We start from the raw sequence: 11900 nt of genomic DNA, 5'->3' as shown, positions 1-11900 counted from the left end.
TGATGATGATGATGATGATGATGATGATGATGATGAACTTAAGGGAAGAGACGTCTTAGGATTAGGTCGATTTTCATCGATCACGGTAAAAAAATATGATTTTTAAAAAAATTATTTTTCTCTGTTCATTTGTATCTCTAGAATCGATCCCAATACCTCCCATTGACAGCAGTAGGATGAAAAAAGCAACCAAAAAAAAAAATTCCCCTTTGTACTGTACCTTTTGTGTTGTTAGTTTACATGCACGCGGTGAAGTCCCCTTTGTCTCAGGAGAAAACCCACAAGTTTGCACTGAAATGTGGAGCAGGGCGGTGTGTAATAAACTAGAAGAACTCGTGGGGGCTTGGACTAAGCATGCTAATAGGGGATGCGCCGGCCATGCCTTTATTAAGGGCATGAAGATCCCACGCCTAAATCTGACACGTGTGACGTCACTGCTGCAAGCTCTGGTATCATTATAACATCTTTGGTTGAAGTGTACTTGGGCCTCCCTCCTCTTCCTTCTTCCATTCTTAAAAAAAGGATATAGGCCTATTTTTTAAATATTTCATACGTGACGTTCGACGACCTGCAAGTGTTCCCTCAGAGAGTGGAGACCTCGGATGTTCGTTGTAGGTCAAGAAAGTTCGTAATGGATGCCTGAAGTATACCTTTACCGTTTCTCCCTTGTTAACAACCGCCCTTGCATCTTCAATATTCACACTCCACGCTACTTTAAAAAACAAAAGTTGTATTTTATATGTAAAACCCAAGGTTAATGATCTGTTTGGTCATCTGACCAGGGTGAATTTTGCCCACTTTCTTGTTTCTGAGATTCTTCTTATGGTTATATTGAGCGCACCGTTAGCACAATTGGTATCACACTTGACTGTGGGGCGGGTGGTCTTGGTTCGAATCCCCAACTAAGTGTTCAGAACTTCAGTTGGTGAGGGGAGTTTTAAAACTCTCCATCCATTCGGTTTTGTCCTTTTTGAGATGGATGTTAAATTCGGTGATTCACTGTAACGTTCAGTGTTAAATTGGGGCGTGAACCTGTACTATTGCACTTATATTTTTCCCAATAGCTATTGTAAGATCTGTCTTCATGTTGTTACGACTTGTGATATCATGTTCGTTATGAAACCCCGAAGCCCAGGCGTTGGACAGTATTGTAACCATCAAGGAAAAAATATCCATATCCTTAATATACAAAAGTTCTGTCACTCCCCTTATACTACGATAATTTTCACTACAGCGTAAGAATTGCAGCAAAAATGAAAAAAAGTATGACTTGTGTGACTTATAGGACTCCACGTGTATGAGCAGACGAAAGAAATCATAAACCGGAAGCAGTACGTGAGCAAAGTGTTGGTTTTGAGTTCTCATGGTGTAGGGTGAAATACACGCATCCTACACACAAAATTTGCGTTAAGTCACGCAGACAATATATGTTAACACACCTTACACACTAAAAAATTCCGTGATGTTTAACAGTTGGGTCATTCGTTCTCCTGTTTCCAAAATAACAAAACGGAAAAATTCAGAAAATGAACTCCCTGTGTGTATGATAAATTCTTCAATTGCGCTTTCTTCTGTTGCAAGACACATAAATGTGCGCAGCAGGACCATCTAACGCTTGAACAAGCGTTTCAACATCACTAGAACTGTCCAAGACAAGCTAAGACGTTTGCCAACCAAGGGCGACAACTCAACGTCAGATGCAGGTTATTGTCAAGACCCATGTTTGAAACCCGTTCCAACCAAGTGCATAGACTACCAGGTACATCGGACTGTCTTAAAACACCATTATTAGACATTTATATGATCGTGGAGTACCTGATTAACGCCATTCTAACCCCGTTTCATCGAACAAAAAGCTAAATTTGGGCACAACAGCATCGTCGATGGATCTGAGGACATTGGTACAGAGTTCCATTCAACAATGGTTCAGGTTTTTAATTCGTCGCGTTGATGGAAGAGAAAAGGTGTTTAAAAGAGGAGGATAGAGAATTCCCAAAGCCAATATCCCCAAAGAGAACCGATCTGGTACCTGCAATGTGATGGTGTGGGGTGAATTCTCTGCTCTTTATCGTACACATTTGGTCACTTTTTAAAGCAACATCAAAGGACGATGGTATCGGGGTGAAATTAATCATCAAGTCGACTGCCCAATATGGCGCGATTGATGGAATGTGCTAATAAGACAGTGTCAGACCCCATGCGGCAATGATTAGCCAAAACTCCTTCTAAACTCATCGAATCATCGTTCTGGACTATCCTGCAAGATCAACAAGCCGTAACCCAACAGAACATCTGTAAGATGACCTTGACTGGAGGATTAGAAACAGGCTGCACTCTGTACAAACTTGTCAGGAACTAAAGGGTGCACTTCACAAGGAATGGCAGGGGATTCCTCAGGCAACCGTAAGGACATCAATTCAGTCAATAAATAGACCGTTTGTATCAGTAAGTCAAGCTGGAAAAAGCCACTCACAATACTGAGCAAACTTTGATTCGGATTTTGCCATGGTCAGTGTGTATAAAATTAGCGTCCTGGAATAAAGAATATCTTTGGTCAGTTCTTTTCATGTCATGTTGGCAGAAAATGAATAAAGATCATGTGTACCAAATTTATCATGGCTATATTGAATAGTAAATGAGTAATTGTACTTTTAAAGTGGGTGGGACAGAACTTTTGCAACACGTTATACATTACTACTTTTGAACAATGATTGAATGAATTTAATGATGATGATTCAAAAAAACAATTAAACTTGAGTATTTTTGTTTCCGAATTCTTCCTGGCTATGTCACTTCACTGAAGCAGTGTGGAACATAGTGGTGTTTTATACTCTAAGCTCCCTTCTCCAATCCTAGCAGAAAGGTGTACATAGTTCTGACGTTAAAAATTATGAACGTTCGTTTGTTTATTTTAACAATGTTTGTATGGTCTCGAACAAAAGATTGTATAATAGTTGGCACCCAAACATCCGTTTGCTTCCTTTTCTATCCACTGGTGTTCATAATAAACTGGTTAATGGACTTGGATTTTGTTGTGCTCTTTGTATCTTTATACCCAATTTTTCGTTATCACATTCTTGACATGACGTGTGAAGTCCAGAAAGGAACTTTTTTCAAGAGAGGGGGAAACAAGTAATTGTAAGTGTTTTACGGCGCTCACAACTGCGTAAGGTCATATGACAATGACAATGACAATGGCAATCTTTATTCATCTCGAAAGGAGAAATTTGTCTTGGTCGCTAACAATGGCACTAGACGTTACAAAGATTAGGCACACTAACGCATACGAACAACAAGACCGGACATTAGTAAATACATGTCTCACGTGCTGGGACAACCCGCTCTGTTAAACATTCTCTCTCTCTCTCTCTCTCTCTCTCTCTCTCTCTCTCTCTCTCTCTCTCTCTCTCTCTCTCTCTCTCTCTCTCTCTCTCTCTCTCCTATCGGGGCGTGACAAGAACATGACAAATGATAATTCTTCTAGAACAATTCACTTTCAAGAACGCATTAGATCTAATGGGCGGTTAGCGTGTGCTTTGATGTGGGTTTCTTCTTCTCTCCTATGAATTGTCTATCGTTCTTAGGTCTCCTCTTTAGTTTGAATGTTACTATCTAGCAACACCTCATTTATATGACCTTATTGTGCTGTAAGTACTGTAAATTCTTTCTAAACACCGTGGTGCGCCATTATAAGAACTGCACATTTATGAAATTGAGAGCTTGCAAAAAGGCAGACAACAACGAGGAAAAGTGGGTTTATGAGAAAGAAAACGTTTTAGCTGGCTAGAAAGATAGTGTTGTAAGATGATGAGTCTTTGGTTCGATTCTGTTTACTTCGACGTGAAAACACTATTCGGGAGATCTGAACTTTTTTAGCTGAGAAGGCCTGTGTGATTCCACGACAATTAGCAAAACTACCATCGTCGATTGAGAAAGAAAATGGAAACAAACAGTAGGAGCTTATTAGCACAAGGCCCAATTAGCTACGCTTTCCACGGCAAGAGGTCAAATGAACAAGCAACTGAAAACCTCTTGCTTAATTAAGACAAGATGAGACTGGGTAAGAATCCTACACTTGTCGATATGGCTATACCCTTACTCTGACGTCATCCAGAGGCTCCTACGGCTCTTCTGCTTGTCCCACGAAACATAAACATTGCCAGCTGAGGTTGTCAAGACCAAAGAGGATTTGATTAACAGAAGGAATCACGCAACTACAAATGGATAGTGTTTATTATGAATCGTTGATTATAATTGCTGGACGACTGTAAAGCCACTTTAACTGCCAGCTAAGTCGTTTGGCATTTTGGATAGCATATGTTTCTTTTTTCCTCTGGTAGATCTTTGGATACAGTATAAATACATTGTGTGGGTTTAACGCCTCTTTCAACACTGAGAGGTTATTTAACATACGGGTCCTCCAAATTAAATGTCCATCCCTGATAGGACAGAGCCAAAATGTAAAATTCGTGTGATATGCCTTTCTCAGGTTAACATCGTCGAATTCAAAAGAGCCTCGAACCCCGAAACCGCAATCTCACAATTACGAGTCTGGTAGCCTAACTACTAGACTACCGACGCCACTGGATACAGATTAAAAGTGAAAACTGAGCTTTATCAAGTTATTTCGATCAGCTTAACTTCTAATTGATCTTACTGTATAACCTCCTTGTGAATAGCCTGTACCCGTTGTTATGCAAAGAGAGTGGGAAAGTGGTGTGTGTCCCACCTCCCAGGACAGCCTAGGAGGGGGAGGAGGGGGGCTAAAATGAGCGTCAAAAGCTAGGGATTATTTTTTAAAGTTAATAAATTCCTAATCATTACTATTCCTCTTTTCTTTTAGATCAATTCTAATGTTAAGATATCATTCTACTTACTCACTCACATTTTTTAAGTCAATGATTGTCTGATACGAAAAAGATCACTTACATGGCTCCCGAAAGAGGGATACGAGACAAAAACAAAACAAAACAAAACAAAACAACAACCTTTTGTTCGTTGTTCTCAGCCCCAAGAAAATCTCTATATAAATTGTTTAAGTCTTTAATACTGGCAGGACAGTCAGTTTGTTCCGAGTAACCATCGAAGCTGAAGACTCGTCCCAACACCGGCGCCCCAAGACCCCGGACCACTGCGGTGAGCTTTCGTGAAAACAAAACCCAACGACTTTTGTCTCTTGTCCAAACAAATGTGCTTTAGTGCTCTCCCCTTGCACGGTTAGCAAGGGTCATTAATGTTCGGGCTCCCATTCTTTTCGCTCATTTTGAAAGCAAGGCTTGTGAAGGGGAAAATATCATTGGACTTTACAGGTTCTAAGCACACATTATTGAGCAAATGGAAGGACAAGTCGGTGAAGAATAGGGAAAAACAACAAAAAGCTTGCCGAACCTGAAATGGGATTTGTGTTGGGGGGTAAAAACTGTCCAGTATTGGGGAGAGGGGGGATGGGTGAGATTTGTCAGAAGGGTTGTCAAGAATCAAGCTTTAGCAAACCGTGTGGAGATACACGCCGTTTCAGTCCTTATTTTTTGGCCTGATGTTTGCGATGGTGGGAATGAGTTGAAAGTGACAAATTTTCTCTCTATTCTGGGAATTTATACACATTCAGAAATGGTTTACGGAATTATGAACAAAGACTGGTGGTGTTACACATAGAATTTAAGGTAAACACAAAGATAACAACTGTTCTGTTACGCTGCATTTTGGACACCGTTTTAAAAAATCTAGCTTTTTTCCTTCTGTTTTGTTTTGTTTTGATTTGTTTGTTGTTGTTTTGGGGCATAATTCGGAAACACTGCGATGGCCATCCTTTAATAGCGCAAATTCTTTTTTTTAGTGAAGCATGCTCCCCTTTTCTATATTATTCCACTGGTTTTGGACACTTTCTTGTTTTGATGATATTCATGGGTCTGCCTTTCTTCATCTCAATACCAGTTAAATAAATTTTTAATGCTCTCCTCACGGGAAACGAACGTTGGGTCTTCTGCATGCTTTGCAAAAGTGCCAAATCATTCCACCACAGACGCTAGGCTTTTGTACACTAAAGACGTTAGTTCGATCCCGGATGGAAAAATGCCTGCTTGTCTTCCGGGATGTAGTATCTCGTATTCAAATAGATACATGTTTAACCCTGACAGAGAGGGCCGAACTAGCTCTCCTCCTGCATGGTCTGAAATAAAGAAAGGTACCGAAAGTCGAATTTTGAGTTAAGGGTTTAGAGGAAATTCAGTGCTGAACTCAGGGGCCTTTGAATTTTTTAGATCTCAATTAGTTTTTGAGATATTGCACATTTTGCAAGGTAGGGTGTAAAAAAGAATTTTGAGAAAATAAGTTTAAGAAACGTGAGAACGCATACAAACTTTTTAAAAATGATTTTGTTAAATGTATTTATTCATGGAAAAGACAGCTCCAATTTAGCATTCAGTTGACATCAAAATCATGAATGGAATTTAATGGTAAAACATGGCAGGGAAGAGAAAACGTGCTTCAAGAATAGATTTTAACAACTTTTTAAAGCAGTTTTCATTATTTGCTTTTATTATACCCTACCCTCAAAATAATTCAAAATAAAGTATTTAGAAGTCATATCTATGAAAACCCTTTGAGTACATTGTTAAGAAAATGGTGGAGCTATCATTTTTAATTAAACATTTTGGTTTAAAAAAGTGACTTTTTTCATTATCAGCCTGTAGCTTGAAACGGTCTGGGGCGTCTTTTGACGCTTTTCTCTAGGCGCACACTCATCAGTTGTGTCCAGGGGAACGAATAACATTTCCAATAACTCGTTTTCTTACTTGTGTTTAACTATTTATTTTTTAAGAGGCTAGATGATATTATGAAGGCATTATCTCCTCAGCATATTACAATTAGTAGTAGTAGTAGTAGTAGTAGTAGTAGTAGTAGTAGTAGTAATACTTGGTTTTGTTTTTGTTTTTATAAAATGTTTTACGGCGCTCGCAACTGCATAAGGTCATATGAGCGCGCGGGACACACCTAATATTTTCAGTTGGTAGGAAATTTTGAATTTTGCCCACGTGGCGGTCGAAGCCTACTCTTATCGATTTAAGACCACCAAGGGATCTTTAACGTGCGCAACTTGCACACGGGCCCTCCGAGATGTTTCGCCCTTGTCCGAGAAGGCTAGGTGTAGATCTTTCTTACCAAAAGATCAGGGGTGTGGCAGAAAGACAGAAGTAAGGAGGAGCCAAGGAGTAGCAGTAGAAAGGCTGCAGAAAGAGTCAGGAGCCCAGAGGAGGGGGTAAAGGAAGTGAGGAGGTGGGGACAGAAAGTGGAAATGAAAGCAGACAACAGAACATTGCTAGAGAGCAGGAAAGGAGGTAAAAGGAGACAATTTTAGAGCAGAAAAATGTTCGGTCGCTACCCGGATTCGAACCCAGGACCTTTGAATGAGAGGCCAACACTTTAACCTCTAGGCCACGAAAGCCCCCAGTAGTAGTAGTAGTAGTAGTAGTAGTAGTAGTAGTAGTAGTAGTAGTAGTAGTAGTAGTAGTAGTAGTAGTAGTAGTAGTAGTAGTAGTAGTAGTAGTAGTAGTAGTATCATTATTATTATATTACTATTACGAGTACGATTGCGATTACTTTTGTACCAATACAATTACTATTATTATTATTATTATTATTATTATTATTATTATTATTATTATTATTATTATTATTATTATTATTATTATAATTATTATTATTATTATTATTATTATTACTATTATTATAATTATTATCATTATCATTTTTATTTCTAAGTCCTCCAGCTCTTTTTTCAGCAAATACCCCTCTCCTCTTATCCCCCAGCATGGGCCGTCTACGTCTGCTTGTGCCGCTGGCGGCTGTCCTGCTGGTCTTCTGTGTGCAGCGAGTGAGCTCCGGGGCCAGTAAGGTCGAGGTGTACAATCTCTACACGTTCCTCTTCAGTGACGCCAACTACAACCCTTCAGTTAGGCCCGTCTCGGACACTGGCACCAGTCTTTTAGTCTACATGGCATTCGCTCTCAAATCTCTTGTTTCGGTGAGTGTGTTCTGCCCTTCCCCTCCGCCACAATCTGTTTGTCTGTGTGTCTGTCTGTCTGTCTGTCATTTTGTCTGTCTGTCTGTCAGTTTATCTTTCAGTAGCTCTCTCCCTCACTCATTCTCCATCTGTCTCTCTCCCCTCCCCCCCCCCTTCTCCTCCTCTCCACCCCCTCTCCCTCCTCTCTCTCTCTTTCTCTCTCTCTCTCTCTCTCTCTCTCTCTCTCTCTCTCTCTCTCTCTCTCTCTCTCTCTCCCTCCCTCTTCCACCCCCTCTCTCTCTCACTCACTCACTCGCTCTCGTTCTCTTTCTCCCAGAAACTGCCAAAAAGTCGAAATTGGTATGAACGTTATCAAGTATGTATCCACAGGTTGATGAAAAATCTCAAACTCTGACAACGAACGTAGACTTGGAGTTATCATGGGGCGACACTTTCTTGTCCTGGGACAACGCTAGCTACGGGGGCATCGAGAGCATCACTGTTAAGCAGAAGTACCTATGGCTGCCAGATATCATCGTTGCAAACAGCGTATCCATGCGAAAAGAAATGGGGTACGGTATAGTATAGGCGTGGAGCCCCTTTATCATCATCATCATTGCATTTCTCACCCTGGATCAGAATACAGGCCACGAACAAACACTCTCCACCTTTCCCTATCCTGGGCTAGTCGCCTGATGCCGCTCCACGTCTTCCCACTTTTCTGTACATCCATTTCCGTGACTCTTCTCCAAGTTCCACGTGGTCTTCCCCTTGATCTTTTACCCTGTGGGTTTCAATCTAACACGTTCCTTGTTATGCAGCTGCTTGACTTCCTGAAAGAGTGTCCAATCCATCGCCAACGTCTTCTTCCCACCTCATCTCTGACTGGGCTCTTTATACGTTGTAGGAATTCCTTCTTAAACGCTTACCTCCGTGAGACATACAAATGGTGTGTTTGTGTGTCTGAATGTGTGTGTGTGTTGTTGTTTTGTTTTGTTTTGTTTTTGGGGGGTTTTTTTGTTGTTGTTTTTTGGGGGTGTACAGGGTGATCCAAAAAAACCTTTACAACTTGTTTATTAAATATCTTCCTCCATACTGAGGTTTTGCGTTTCAGATTTGAACATAACGTTTGGAAGCCAAAAGGAATTTTTCTGATATGTATTTTAGATAAGTCCATTGAAGGCTTTTTCTCTATATAGCGCATTAAAAAAACACCCATTTTCAACCTTGTCGACATTTTCATAGCATGACGCACCAGTTCGCATTAGGCCTACCACTAAAAGTTGTAACAATCGAGCCATATTGCAAGCTACAGCAGTCTAACAAGTCAACAGAAGTCTGCAGATATCATTCTCCCCAAATTTTGTTTGCCCGCTGAGATCATGGCCACGTTCAGCAAAGACCAGAGAGCTTTTTGTATTGAACATTACCTCTCCACAAATTCACCATTCCTGACATTTCGTAAGTTCAGTGCACGGCATGGAGAAAATGCTTAGGTGCCCTCAAGACCTTTGGCGTCATGAGTAGAGAAGTTCCGTCAGTTTGGATTTAAAGCGAATGAGAACTTAAAATTTCTTTTTAAAATGACCACTTCAGGTCAAACACGCACCATTTGTAGCCCTTTAAACGTCACCAGAGTGCAGATTTCAGTAGCCGAGTCCCATGAGACGTCTGTCCGTGGATGATCTGCAGCTAGGACGTTCCCACACATCAACAGTCTGCATTCTCAAGGGCAGATTTTAACCTACGACTATACCTTATTCATCTTCGCTAAGCCGAGATGACATGGATCAGAGCATGGCAATGGGTTCATGATTCCTCGATTGTCTTGTAAAGAGGGATCCTTTCCTCGATGACATTTGGTTTAGTGCAAAATCCATTTTCACCCTGAGGGTTATGTTAACTCCAAAATGCTGTCTATTGGACACCCCACTCTTTTGTCTCTAGAAGCCACTTCTTAGTGAACACTTACAATGTATGTTGCTTTAAAAACTCATGGTTTAGCAGGTCCTTGCGTTAGGGCGCCACTGAACATTTCGAACGACGCGTTAAAAATGTGTTGAGTCCAAAGGAGGGAATGTGGAGCACTGTTTCTCGGAGTTTCAGAATCAAATCATTAGGTTTTTAAAACTCTGTAAAAGAAATTACATATTGTTTGATTGTCGCAGGGATGAAAAATTAATGTCAAAGAGAAAATAAAGAAAATGGTCAACTAATCTTTTCACGACTTCCTTAACAAGATTTTTAAACATTGGTGAACTTTGCGTTTTTGGGTGCTTTTTTATTTTAGCCGTTTCCGTTTTCAAAACATGTTTCTTCTTCGTGGATTTTATATCAAACAAATTCCTTTTGAATGAATTATGCCTGTTCCTAATTACAGCATTCTAGAACAATTTTTGCGCGAGATATTCAGAAAAAAAAAGTTGTAAAGGTTTTTTTTGGATCACCCTGTATGTGTTTGTGTATGAGTGTATGTGTGTGTATTGTGAGTGTAATGTGCGTGTGTGTGTGTGTTTGTGTTTGTATGTGTGTGTGCGTTTGTATGTGTTTGTGTGTGTGCGGTTGGGTGTGCGTGTCTATGTGTGTGTGTTGCGTGCGCGCGCGCGTGTGTGTGTGTGTGTGTGTGTGGGTATGTATGTGTGTGTGTTTGTGCGTGTGTGTGCGAGTCTTCCTCGGAATAGGCGCCAAAAATTAAAAGAAGAATAACTAATTACTAACAAGTAAACAATAGTACAATTGAAATCCATTCCCAGTGCTTTTTTATATTTGCAATATCATTATACTGCATTTATTTACCTACGTTATCATAGCCACTGCGTATCTGGTGCCAATAAGATGAGTAACATTGTACCCAAAAAACGACTCGGAACAGACAAACTAACAAATAAACAATAATCGATCAGTGTGATCTTTCTTGTGTCGCCAGATACGACGAGCTTCCGGTTCGACTTACGGCGAATGGAGAGTTAATTTGGTCGCCCTCAATACTGATTACTACCTCCTGCGATATCGTCGTCACTTACTACCCTTTCGACTCTCAGGTACATGTTTTGATTAGAACAAAGCCGTGTGTTATATTAAGGAGTTCTACGGCTTTTTGCTATACAAATTAAATTGATCATCATAGTGCCGAAGATTGGAGTTGTTTCATGAGAAAAAAATGCAGAGAAGAAGGAAGCGAGACGAGCACGATATGGTTGCAATTACGTATGTTTGATAGGAAAGAATGAGTGAACAACATAAGATTAGGCATTGGTCAACCAACCACATAAAGCAGCATGACCTTGAGCGTCTTGATAGACGATCTTGACAGTAACAAAGCTTTGCATAATGGATAGGCATAGAAGAAGTACATTACACAAGCACTACGTATACTTCCCTCCCTTCAGATCTTGGCTTTCTTAATATTATGCTCCGAAGGTGAGACACCGTCAATACGTTTGGAATCAAGGAATGCATAAGGGTGTGTCTTGCTATTTTGTGGATGTGATATGAATCCCCTTTTTATTTGAGTATTAATAATAATAATAAGAAGAAGAAGAAGAAGAAGAATAAATAATAAATAGCATTTGTATAGCGCATATCCCCGCTCAACAGCAGGCTCTATGCGCGTTACACTATATTATTACCCTAGCAGACCATAGAACACTCTGAAACATTCTCAGCTTCCTGGGAAGCATACAGTGCAAGCAGCTGATTAAGCGCTCAAACACTAACAAACTGACAAGATCTTTCGCTGTCTATAGCCGGGTACCCATTCCCACCTGGGTGAAGTGAGGAAAATTCATGTAAAGTGCCTTTCCCAAGGACACAACATCGGGCCCCTGACGGGATTCGAACCCACAACCTTACGGTTGCGAGTCCGAGATTCTCTGTGTTACAAAATTGCCTGACCTAG

The 11900-nt window shown here is 40.4% G+C and overlaps 1 protein-coding gene across 1 annotated transcript in view; it reads left to right on the top strand.

The window, feature by feature from the left end:
* The first annotated feature begins 2152 nt into the window (after positions 1–2152).
* The window catches only part of LOC101855097 (acetylcholine receptor subunit delta-like), a 21846-nt gene continuing 12098 nt past the window's right edge, over positions 2153–11900 (top strand). The window contains exons 1-5 of the mRNA XM_035969493.1: positions 2153–2202; positions 5057–5136; positions 7782–8023; positions 8393–8574; positions 10929–11043. Coding sequence (XP_035825386.1) covers positions 2153–2202; positions 5057–5136; positions 7782–8023; positions 8393–8574; positions 10929–11043 — 669 coding nt within the window. The remainder of the gene's footprint in view (positions 2203–5056; positions 5137–7781; positions 8024–8392; positions 8575–10928; positions 11044–11900) is intronic.

Source organism: Aplysia californica, unplaced genomic scaffold, assembly GCF_000002075.1.
Source record: "Aplysia californica isolate F4 #8 unplaced genomic scaffold, AplCal3.0 scaffold00151, whole genome shotgun sequence".
Lineage (NCBI taxonomy): Eukaryota > Metazoa > Mollusca > Gastropoda > Aplysiida > Aplysiidae > Aplysia > Aplysia californica.
The sequence above is the reverse complement of the archived record's forward strand: the minus strand, read 5'-3'. Positions and strand labels throughout refer to the sequence as shown.